Raw genomic sequence first — 13,255 nt, forward strand, 5'->3', positions numbered from 1 at the left:
AGTGAAGGACATTAGCACAACTCGTCTGTACAATAGGAAATCTTAAAATATACCTAAATTAAATCAAAATAGCTTCAAAGTGTAAAACTATTTTCTTTATGAAACTGAAATAATATAATACATAGATAATCTTACAGAAAACAAAGGCTTTGGCAATGACCCAGTAAAAAACATTAAAGGGAACATGGCAAATACTGGGCAGAGATTATGTATGCAGCTTTTACCTAATCACGACTCCAGAATCCCAGCAGTTGATTGTTACACTCTTCGTGAACCACTGTATTATACTGCACGGAACCCTCTAAGGGCTAGATTTACTAAGCTGCGGGTTTGAAAAAGTGGGGATGTTGCCTATAGCAACCAATCAGATTCTATCTTTCATTTATTTAGTAGCTTCTACAAAATGACAGCTAGAATGTGATTGGTTGCTATAGACAACATCCCCACTTTTTCAAATCCGCAGCTTAGTAAATCTAGCCCTGAAGGTAGTATGGGAGCCAGTCCCTGCCCTGGTATGGTGAGGGGATCCTATAATTGTCTGCACTGTTTTTTTTCTGGGATGCTTCAATTTTTAGGTGGCTGTGTCTTTAATTGTACTCCTTCATGAGTGGAAAGTTGCTTCTATTGTTGTGTCCACATAGGGGGACCACAGTGGAGCTCATCAATCCATTGCAGGGGGCAGATCGATTGTTAGCAGCACAGTGATTACAGATGCTAAACAATTCATTGTTGCATGTGGGAGTTGTATTATATAATATAATACTTCTTAATATTTACATAAATATTTGGGGCATTATTTGTCTCTAAAAAACATTTATCTCATGCCCGCAGGAAGACAAAAAGACTTCAGGGACCTTTTTTATGAACCTGAAAAAAATGTGTCTCTTCAGTACATATCTATTTGCAGAATGGTCTGATTTATCCACCCAAAACCACTTCCGAGTCCTTTTGTGGGGAAATAAAGTTTGTGGTCTCTCGCTAAACAGGGGTTGTCAATGTATGTTTAATATTTTTCCCCCCCACATGTTGGGCATGATTTGTTAAGGAAAGTTAAGCAAAAAAAGGAGTAACTTTGCACCTGGGCAAAAGATGGTTGCATTGGAGGGGAGGTAAATTTAAAATGTGGGGACAGATTTATAGTTGGGATAGGGCATGTCCTAGATCAACTTTAAATTTCATTGTGAAAATAGAGCTATCACGTGTTTGTGTGATACATCAGTATTTAACTCATGTGCAAAATAATAAACTAATTTGCACCCCTTGCATTGTAACGTGGTTTTGTCCAGGAGAACATTTCCTCGTTTTTTTTTGCCTACATCTTATTTATGAATCAGGCCCATTGTGTTTTATTAAGTTGTCAAATATAACACCTGTACAATTGCAAAACAAAAATAGTAGCAAAATAGGTTACATAAATAGTACAGATACAGAGCAACTTAAAGTAGTCTACAGCGTTTACAAAAATGTGTGTGAAGTAATAGATTAGAGCAGGCTTGTCCAACCTGCGGCCCTCCAGATGTTGTGAAACTACAAGTCCCAGCATGCTTTGCCAGTAGACAACCAGTTGATAGCTGGAAGGGCATGCTGGAACTTGTAGTTTCACAACATCTGGAGGGCCGCAGGTTGGACAGGCCTGGATTAGAGCAAGGTTTCCCAAACCCAGTCCTCAGGGCTCCCCAACAGTGCAGGTTTTTCGGATCACATGTGACTTAAATTAGGACCACCTGTGGATCTGTTACAATGTGTCAGTCAGTAATGAATACATCTGTGCTCCAGCGAGGAGATATGGAAAACCTGCACTGTTAGGGAGCCCTGAGGACTGGGTTTGGGAAACCCTGGATTAGAGAGAAGCAGATTAAATAGAAAGATGACTTTTTAAGCAAGTCATAAAGCATGTTAATAGAGTGCACACCAATAGAGCAGATTCTGATTATCCGTTAATAAACCGCTTTCCAGTTCTTGCCACCACCAGAGGCAAAAACTGAGTAGTGATACTACCTAAATAATGCATAATATAGAGCTGCGGCCTAATAGGCAGTTGGCCAAAAGAATTTCAAAATATTCCATAATTTTGTTTTTTGCTTTTCATACATCACTTTTTATTGAACTCAAAGATATAAAATACATGTAAACATTTAAATACATACACATTTACTATTGTCGTTATTAAAATGACAAAAAAAACAATAATACAATAAATAATCTTTTCCCAGGCATATCAAATATACAACATATATTACATATACAAAATATCCTTATATAATATGCTTACTCTTATCAATGTAAGTGCACCGACCTGGCCGTCTAATTGCATACCAATTCACATATCAATAAGCGTATCGTTATTTAAGACTCTATTTCTATACCAATTTGTAGATTTAAAACATTTATAAATCTGATATTTAGTTTTCAAACGGGGGAGAATTTATATAACTTTCCCATATATTAAATAATTTCTTCACCCATTTCTCTACATATATATATATATATATATATATATATATATATATATATATATATATATATATATATATGTGTATATATATATATATATATATATATATATATATATATATATATAGATGTTTCTATCCACTCCATCTTAAACACATAGGCCATCCTATCTTTAAATAACTTTAGAGAAGGGGGTTGTGATTGTAACCAATGTTGTAAAAAGCATTTTTTGGCAACTGCTGAGATAATAAGAATCAATTTCCCTTTCGTACATTTAAGAGATTTGTTCAAAATCCCCAATGCCGCCCAATGATGCAAAGTTTATTAATTCCGCCATGGCATAATCCTTAACTTGAATCCAAAATCATTTTATAAATACAGTCCCATAAACAATGATATAATTAAGTATCCAAATTATGGCATTTTGGACATTTCGAAATGTCACTGATCCCTTAGGGATCTCGTAGGTGATAAATATCCCCTATAAAAAGTTTATAAAACATTTCACGATACGTGTTCGTCATTAATAAAATGTCATTAGAATATAGAAATGTTTCTAAAATAGTGGAAAGGTGTAAATTGGAAAGTGATCCAACCATTTAGACATACCCGTTTGTCCTTTAATATTTTAGTGAGGTATACATAAAAGTTTATAATATTTTGATAAAACTTTATTTGTAGATCTAGTATTTACCAGTGCAGAATCAAGAGGATTCACCCAATCTACCTGAGAGAGTTTAGACATCACTAAAACCACATAGTGTTGCATCTGAAAAATTGCTAAAATAGAGACATTTATAAATTCAATTTTAGAACATATCTCAGAAAAAGTTAACATTCCTTTACTTATTGGATTAATAACATCTCTAACCCTTTTAATAAATGTTTGTGCCCAAGAATAAAATGTCTTAGATGCTCTACCTGTTTGAAGGTCCCAATTCCCTATGTTGAAGCCCCCATTTACTGCGTATTTTATGCCAAACTTGCCAGGTAGTAAACAGCAGAGGAGTATCCAGTAGTTCCCCGGGAAATATCTGAGCGGGATATATGCAATAAAATATCTGAGATCCATAGGTGGAATAAACTGCTGCTCTAAAATGACATTTGAGAAAACATTCCTGTCGGTTAAGCCAGTCTCCAAAATATATACGGATCGCAGCTTGGTTATATAGGTTTACAATTGGGAAATCTAATCCCCCTTCATGTTTAGTTTTCTGTAAAATCTTCAGGCTAATCCTCCTCTAAATAAATCATCGGAATACTACATTTAAGAATTTTTCATCTTGTGTAGATAGAAGTACTGGTAAAACTTCTAGGGGATATGATATTTTAGGACAGGTAATCATTTTAATTACATTTTCCCTACCCATAAAGGAGATATAATACAATATTGTTTTAACCATTTTAATAACCTCAACACAAAACCTCAGAGCCAATGGACTGGTCCACCACATACACTATGGTCCCGATTCATTAGTAAAGCAAGAAAAAGGAGTAACTTTTCATTTTGGCAAAACCATGTTGCATTGGAAGGGGAGGTAAATTTAAAATGTGGGGACAGATTTATAATTGGGGTAGGACATGTCCTAGATCAACTTTAAATGTCAGTGTAAGAATAAAGCTATAAAGTATTTGTGTGCTACATGAAAAAAACAGCCAGTATTCAACTATTGTGCAGAAAAAAACTCTCATTTGCACCCCTTGCATTGCAACATGGTTTTGCCAAGGTTCAAAGTTACTCTTTTTTTTGCTTTACATTCCTTAATGAATCAGGCCCTATGTGTGTATACACCATACAACAAGGTGGTAATTTCATCCCATCTATACAAATAAATTGTGGGGAACCTATCCTACGTAATCTCCAGGCTTTAAGGGACCATCCACAAGCACAGAAGTTCCAGACCTATTCCATTTTGCTGGATATTTGCTGTTGATAGAATTGATATCTGCATTAATGGCTTTTCATTGGTTATCTGAGATCTTGGGGTCTAATAGTAGAATAAAGATTTCATTGGTGGTTTAGCACTATGCAGTGAGGCCAAGTATATTGTTGGTTTTTAAATAGAGCATTATCGTAATCATTTTACATTTATTTTACCTCATAACTATAGCAGTTTTACAATGGTGGCAGCCATTTTGTAAGCAGAAACAATATTTTTGATACTGTAACCTACCTAATCACCAGACACCTGTAACCATGAAGTGCCTCAGTGATGTCACTGGTCCCAAGTAAATTCATAGGCTGTATTCTTGTAACTGTTGATTTATCCCACAAAATCCTTACATATGTTGCAAATGTGCAGTCACGTACTAATGGGTCTTTTTTGTGCGGGTCTGTTTATGTCAGAGATAAAGCTGCCCCATCACCATCTAAAAGAACATTAAACACATGAAATAAGAAATGGTAAAGTGAAAAAAATAATACAACCAAAGACTGTTATTTTAAAACCGAATTGTCACGTTATGCTTACATCTGCACTAGGAGCGGGTAAGCCGATCATTTGAGCACTAACTCTTTTTGCAACCTCTAAGATTTGGGTTACACGAGAGGGCGTTAGAGGACATCGGATATTGTTTTTAATGGCATGTATCAAATTTTGTCAGTGATTTCCTTTTTTCAACTGACAGAATTACCTCTCACAGGTTGCTTTGATATATTGGGAATGTGTAGTCATCTACAGGGAAAAATAAATACATTTATATATGTATGTAAATTGCAAAATGATGTAGTTCTAAGATTCTCTGGTTATACAATTATTCTGTAGAGTTATGAGACATGGTCAAAATTGTATTGCTTTATTATGCTCCATGGTGAACAGAACTTGGAGGTGGCAGAGAGGAGGAAAGGAAAATGATTAGTTCTTATGAGAAACAGGTGACCTATTCAAGAAGATGAACAAATCATCAAACTGAAATCGATCCATAGGTAGGAATGAGTGAATGCCCTGCCATTCAGTTCATGATACCGCTAAAGACTTGACCTATGATAGCTAGCCCATATCAGTACTTTATAAGCCAAAACTGTCCTCCACATGGTTTGCTTAGTTCATAAATGCCATCCGATGTATCATACTAGGTGCTAAATACAAGAAAAGAACTATAGGAACATATTGGCATTACTTATTGTAATCAAGGTTCTTCAAATGGTTGAAGTATATCATTATTACTGTTTACTTATATGATGCCATTCAATTCTGCTACGCCATATGTAGGGAAATAGAGCATAGTACAAAAACATAGAGGACCAACAAGCAAAATACAGAAACAAGCAGCGTACGTACATACATAGAGGACGTTTGTGCAACATAAATGCAAGCATAGCAAGAAATTAAGAGTACATAAGATGTAATAGGTAATGTTCAGGACATGCAAATCATCAAAACGACAAACGGAGAGAGGACCCTGCATGTGAGAGCTTACAATCTAAGGGGTCTAATGAAGACTTGGAAAATAGTCATTGTAAGTTAAAGACTTTGGGCCTCGACACACTTCAGTTTTGCTTTTTATTTTCTTGCCTATCTTCTGTAATTTTTTTGTTTTATTTATACTTTTTTGTTGCCTTTTTTCTTTTATATACAGGGTAGTCCATAAGTGTGGAAGCACCCATTTAAAACGGAAATGAGTGAGGAAATATTAACCCAGTGTCTACACACATGATCTGGCTGGGGTGGAAAACTTTTTAGGGTATGTGGCCAGTATGGTGGCCATCTTGAAGTCGGCCATCTTGGATGCAACTCTAATTTTTTAATCATTTTAAAAGGGTGTTTCCACACTTATGGACCAATTATATATACCGTATCCAGTCTCTCTCTGCAAAATTATTTCATTGTTGACTTTGTAGCTGGAGGTTGTAAGATGTAAGAAAATGGGGACCGTAAAGGTACATAGGGGAGGTCATCTGCTACCATTCTAAGTCCGTACCATGTGGTATGTATTTATGTTCTGGTGGAGACTGATAGGGTGACACTATAGCTCTCCCACATTTTAAAGAACAGTTCAGTTTTAGAATCTCTATCTACAGATAATCTTAAATAATAACCCGAAACAAGGGTTAAAGAGGGCAGGCCGGTATGAATCCTTGTATGAAGGATTGTTTTACGCACAGTTGTGCTAATAGCAAACAGTAACTTCTTACTACCCCTGGATATCCCCTAGAAACTGTAAAAGGGACATAGTTAATAAAATCATCTAATGCTTATCTTCTGACATGTAGCCAAAACTATCTTACTATTGGATATTGCCAAAAACAGTGTATAAGACTTGCGTCCAACATACCACATTTATAACATTGTGAGGAATTGGATAGTCCAATTGTGAATCGACGGTGGGAGCATCAGTACGCCCTATGGAAGAGATTCAAAATACATTTGAGTATACATGCTGGAGGATATGAATTTACAAGAGGTCACAAGAGCCCATAAAAGGACCTCTATTGTGAAAGAGGGGAAAGTGGAAAGCCAGCAGCCCATCCCTGTAGAGAAGGTAAAATGGTCAATAGAGGCTCGCAGATAATTATAATGTAGGGGGATGGCCCTATATTTAATGGTAGATGAGCTCAAGAATTTATCCACCAAATTATTCCAGTCCAGATCAGAGAATATGGTTATGTGAAAAATCCAGAAGATATGTCTCACCAACTGAGTATTTTGCTATTGCCTAAAGGAATGTTAGGGGAGCCTCTGTCTATTTTGTGCATCAGACATTCTATTTTTGTAATGCCCCCCACATTTTCCAAATAAAGAAGTGGTAGGTTGACACACCATTTTGGAAGGCCGGATTTAACTTGAATAGCTAAAGTACTGATTTATGTGCATTAAGGACCAATTTGTATGCCACTAGTGGTCCACAGCAATAGGTTGTCCTTGCTTGCCCGGGTCATCTCCTGGTCATGTTGGTACAAGAAGCTGGCCAAGTCAGTACTTGCCAGAAATCCCTTTTCAACTGAAGTAGCATGCGTGACGCTTTCTTGAACCTAGTCGCAAAGGTAATGCAACGATGCGGCATAGTCATAATTTCTTATGTCAGGGATGTTTATGCCCCCATTAGATTTACACTGTTAGTGTCTAATTTAACTAATTTTCTGTCTCTTACCAGCCCAAGTGAAGTTCCTAAGCCCTTTTGCTTTTTTTTTTAACTTGAAAAGATGGCTGCTGTAAGATAGCAAAAAGTTTTTAAAAAATGTACTTAACCATAGATTGATAGTTTTTCTGTCCCTTGAAACAGCTCAAAATTATGGAAAAAAAACTCTTGTGTGCAGGTGTTTCCATTATCACACACAGTAAACCTAATACCGATCCAGCAGCAAGATACTCACATCCACCAGTGGAATATATTGTGCGGTCTGTTTTCATCAGTGGCAATGTAGTTAATTTTTACAGGGCGAAGAAGAAGAAGAAAAAAGGAGTAGTAGAATGGAATTGATTTAAGAAACAGATTAGCAAACCAGGGAACATTGCCAATATTATTTTATTGTTTCACCAATTCATGCTACTATATGAAATCGAGTGCTAGATAAAATACAATACAATTATGTACACTTGTCAGTAATAGTAATTGATAGTTATAGATGGGACAGGTTTTACTGCAGCATTTAGATTTTATCTGTGCGTTATAAATTACTCTTTCTGCAGCTGAAACACTGCAAATCTGTCTGTAGCAATCATCCAGGCAATGTGACCTTTTGCAACATGTTAACACATGACATATTTTAATGCCACTGTGTACTTTCAGGAATAGTAGTCTTCAATATTTACGTTGTTTTCTTTATAATTAAAGTTTTAACATTTTTTTTGCAGTGAAAACCAGGAGAAGATGATTTATTACCTTCTCCTTGATCGCAAGGAGAGATATCCAAGTTGTGAGGATGAAGACCTTCCTCCTCGAAATGACATAGGTATGCAATTTGTGGCAGGAGAGGGGTGTCTTCTGTAATCTGCTCTGCCCTTTAATTTTTTGCTACACAGCACAATCTCTTTCTTCTACAAAACAACGTCAGCCAGAACTGAAATTTAAAGGGCCACTGTACCTAAAATACAAAGTGCCTTAAATAATAGAGCTACTACTTACATTGACAAATATGTAAATAGAAATTCCCCTACTTTGACAAAATTTGAGATTTTTGATTCCCTATTTTCATTTGCTATGCAGCAGGGTTCTGCTGTTCTCTGTTATCAGTCATTTCAGCTAAAAGAGGCTACCTTCACTATCCTTCAATGGCAACAGTGACAGGAAGTCTGCTGTGTATATGAAAATGCCCCCCCCCCCACAAAATCGAAAATATCTTCAGTTCTGATAAGATCCTGAAGCCTTTACATACTGTATATGTTTGTGAATATTATCAGCAGTTGTTTTGAGTAAGCCAACTTTTATATTAGGATTGAAAAGAGGCCTTATATTTGTTTTAATGACATGCCATTCTTCAATATATATATATATATATATATATATATATATATATATATATATATATATATATATATATATAAATATTGAGAGAGAGCAAGAGAGATGGATAGATATATTTGTTTACTGTATTCTAGTTCGATCAATTCTGCAGGAGAATCCAGGTTACCAATGGGCTCTCACAGCCTTAAGGGTCAGCTAGACGCTCATTGACTATAACACACTGTCACAACTTGCCTGTTTCACACTCCTGTGTTGCTGATTTCCCTCTGTGTAGAAGTCAGCACTTCCTGGTTCGGGCGGTCGCGTTATCGTGGCTGGGAGGCGGCATAGTCTTTCTGCTGAGTATATAAACCTCACTCTGAGACTATAGCAGTGTCAGAGCAACAAGTGTCTCAGCTTGTCTGACTCCAGGTCCTTGTTCGGTTCCTGTGCTCTCGCTCCCTGAGTTGCTATCCTGTTCATTGACCATTTGTGTACCAGACACTGGCTCCGTCCTGACACTCCATCTGCCTCCTGATTCTGCTACTGCATTGCCCTCCTGTGTACCAGACTCCGGCTCCGTTCTGACTATCCATTTGCCTCCTGACTCTGTACCGCATTGTCTGCCTGTGTACCAGACCCTGGCTTGTTCTGACACTCCACCTGCTACCAGAACCTGTTATTAACCTTTCGTGTACCTATTCAGATTCCGTTTCTCCGATTGCTGCCAAGTGCTTCTTCCCTCTACTACTGAACACAGTAGTTCACCTAGTGGCAGATCAGGGAACCTCGGCCTGCGGTTTCCTAGCAGCTAAGTCCATCCCGGCTTGCTGCGGTTCTTGGTGAAAACCAGGGAATCCGTTAGACTCCGCACCCTTGGTTGGCCAGCGCCAATCTGGGTTAACACAAAGAATCCTACCTCTGAAATTGTTACACACACTTGGCAGGTATCCAGTAGTAGTAGTGGATAGTGTGTAAAAACAAATATGATATGTTGTATAACACAGTTAACACTATAGCTGACAATAGTAAACCCACCCTGCCGTTTGACCAAAGGGACGGGACCACTGACAAATTTGGTGTCAAACGTTGGTTGGAGGAGAGCCATTCCTTAAGGACAGGTGGCTCAGTTTCAGATTACGATGGGGCTTTTGGTGTGGTTGGATGGTGACCTCTATAGGAATCAACATATCATTAATGGTCCAATTGATTTAAATTGAATTATTATCGAGCACTCATGTTGGGCTGATATATTCTGCTATATTAGGCCCACTGTGACTGCATGCTATCGCCAGCCATCTCTGGTGTGCAGCCAGCTTTAGAGCTGGATGGAAATTGATACATTTAAGTATTGTTTTTCAAGCATAATGCAGCAAAATATTTACAATAGGATGTAAGTGATCTTACGTTGAATTAGGTGAAATTATTTAAAAGTTATTGCATTAGCTATATTTTTTCCCTAGTGAGTAGTAGGAGACTTCACATACTTATAAGATGAGCTGCTTATACTTGTGAGCTGAAAAAGTTTGTATGTGAGCTGGAGAATGCTTCCCATGATCTGCTTGCTTTCAAAGACAAAGGGGTATATTTACTAAACTTTACTTTACTAAACCAATCAGATTCTAATTATCATTTACTTAGTACCTTCTACAAAACGACAGCTAGAATCTGATTGGTTGTTATAGGCGACATCTCCACTTTTTCAAACTCGCAGTTTAGTAAATATACCCCTAAAACTCTGCTGATATGGGTCCAAAAAAACTGAAATAACAAGCTCTATCATGCATCTTCAGATTCAACACTGCTCATGTCTTTAATCCAAAAACTACACAGAGTATCTCCATTGCCATGACAACTGTAAGTTAATCGCTCTGACTTAGCGTGCTTTAGTGCACACGAATGGTATTCAATTCCTTCTGTCCTCTGTTCCAACTTAAGAGAGGTAAACAGAGGACAGACAGAAGCTCACACATTGATCTCTATGGAGAGATATAGGGCCAATACACAAGGCCAACTTGGCCATGTAGGTGATGGGACGGGGATAAGGAAAATAGAACATATTTTCCATTCACAGATCTCTGTTCCATCATACTATGAAAAGATGACCATGCTCCTCCAACCAGTATCTTTCCATAGTGATCATGTCAAAAATGTAACATAGGAGAGATGGAATTTACTAATAATTAGTCTACTTTGCATTGGTGTTCATGTACCGCCTTCATAATAGAGTGATGCAACAGAGAGAAGCTCTACCCCAGTCCGTGGCATTTAACATTTCAGCTTTTAAAATATATGGGGCAGACAGTATACTAGATATATTTAGTACAATATAAACCCTTCAGTTACATTAGGTTTCATTATATTATTTCAGGGTTTTGTATAAGATATTTCAAATATAAAAGGGCAAACAAAGATTTTTTTTAAGTGTTTGCCAAAGTCCTCATCACAATTTATAATATACAGTTATTCACAATAATTGTATTACTTGGTCTTTAATGATTTGCTAAAACATACAACAGCCTTAAACAGAAAGTGCCCTAGAATGGAATAAAAATAGAATCCACTTATCTGCAATTGACAAATTTGGTCTAGGATCCTGAAGAGGTTTGGGTAATACTGAAATACATTATATGTCTGTTATGTAAGGGTCATCAGCCTATGTTCTTATTTGGTTGCTTATAAAATTGAGCTATCATATAAAAGTAAAAGTGTCATTTGGCAAAGTAATATCCTCCTGGTAAATGCTATCAACACTTGGCAGCAGAAGACACAGAAGCCTGGAAGAGATTGCAAAATCAGAAAGATTGTTTCATTGTATCAATTGTGGAATATTTTCTCCCCCTCAGGGTCTTATATTCATAGCCACATACTGTCACTTCCCTGTTCCTGAGATGGAAATTACACCAGTTTTATGGTGTATCCTCTTTTCATAGACATATTTGAGTCCTGGAATTTATTATTGGTGCCTAAAAACATAATTTATTTAATTTGAGATCACCATGCAAGTTTTATATCCAGGCGTGGGACCTGTTTGGGACTTTTTTTTGTGGGTTTCTGGGCTTTCTGGTTTCTTACACATTTCCATATAAGAGGTCTAATAACTATATTATTGGTGTGCTAAGGTCACTTAAGTCATCAACATCGGTGACGGTTTTAAATGATAGGATCTCTTATCTGGAAACCAACTATCCAAAAAGCTCAGAAAACCTGAAATGAAAATGAATCCAAATATTCTGGATAATAGATTTCACACCTGTATTTAAAACTTGCATGGCGATCTATAATTTGATCAATTACTTTCCTAGCTATTAATCTTAAAGTTCAGGGGGGTAAATGTGTCAAACTGAGTTTTTTTGCAGGTTTGAAAAGATGTTGCCTATAGCAATTAATCAGATTCTAGCAATCATTTTGTAGAATGTACTAAATAAATAATACCTCTGTGGCATTCTGAACAGAGCATTTATGGATGGAATAACAGTATATAGCTAACAGCCTTATGAACTATTGATCCATATGATAACACTTCCATTTACACACAGCATTATAAGCTGGACAATGCACCAAAATGTCTGAAGTTTTTTGTTTGTTTGTTTTTTACATTTTTTTTTATTTAACTGCAATCAGATACATAGTGCAACTACAGAAAATCCATATTCAAGCAATCAAACAGAATCCAAAATGTTACAATAAATTCAGTAACTCATCAAGAAAACCTGGTGAAGGGATAGGAAGTGGGAGGAAGGGAGGAGATGGAAAAGCCTGCATGTGTGTGTGTATGTGTGTGTGCGTGTGTGTGTGTGTGTATATGTGTGTGTGTGTATATGTGTGGGTGTGTGTGTTGAGTAGTTGCCTCCTTGGTGCCCAAGTATATGTAGATGTTGGGAGATATGGAGGAAAATGTATGTATGGCCCAGGCCCTCTATCAAGCTAAGTTAAGAAAAAGTATAGATCCAGAAGGAAACAAGAGTATAAGCCTTATTTACATTACGGTGTTAGGGTCACTTTGGAAGAAAAGCCACGCGGGGTACAGATATTTTCTTCATCTTGCAGGTAGTATTTCTTGCTATAACCAAATATAGGATTTAAGAGCAGAATTGTGTATGTGTGTGTGTGTGCGGGGGCTCGCGCTGCTTCCAGGACTTAGCAATTTGGTGGGTGCCAGGATGTGGGAAGCCAGTTTGGCAGTGTGCTTATCTGAATTTTGTAGTGGTTAGCAAAGGAGGAAGGCCCAGGAGTAATTAACGACAGGGCACGTCAAGAGTGAGGCCAGAAAAGTCCAAACTTTTTCCCAATATGCTGAAATTTTGGTGCGGGTCAACCAAATATAGTGGTGTGTGCCTCTCTGACCACATTCTTTCCAACAGAGAGGGGCTGAAGAGAACATAGTCGCAAGTTTGTCAGGGGTATAGTACCACAC

General features: G+C 37.1%; 1 protein-coding gene across 5 annotated transcripts in view; it reads left to right on the forward strand.

Moving 5' to 3' along the window:
- The window catches only part of LOC142107342 (serine/threonine-protein kinase BRSK2-like), a 210,361-nt gene that overhangs the window by 167,381 nt on the left and 29,725 nt on the right, over nt 1-13,255 (forward strand). For all 5 annotated transcript variants that reach the window (XM_075190721.1, XM_075190722.1, XM_075190724.1 and 2 more), the window contains one exon: nt 8,250-8,347. In XM_075190721.1, coding sequence (XP_075046822.1) covers nt 8,250-8,347 — 98 coding nt within the window. The remainder of the gene's footprint in view (nt 1-8,249; nt 8,348-13,255) is intronic.

Source organism: Mixophyes fleayi, chromosome 11 (assembly GCF_038048845.1).
Source record: "Mixophyes fleayi isolate aMixFle1 chromosome 11, aMixFle1.hap1, whole genome shotgun sequence".
Classification (NCBI taxonomy): domain Eukaryota; kingdom Metazoa; phylum Chordata; class Amphibia; order Anura; family Limnodynastidae; genus Mixophyes; species Mixophyes fleayi.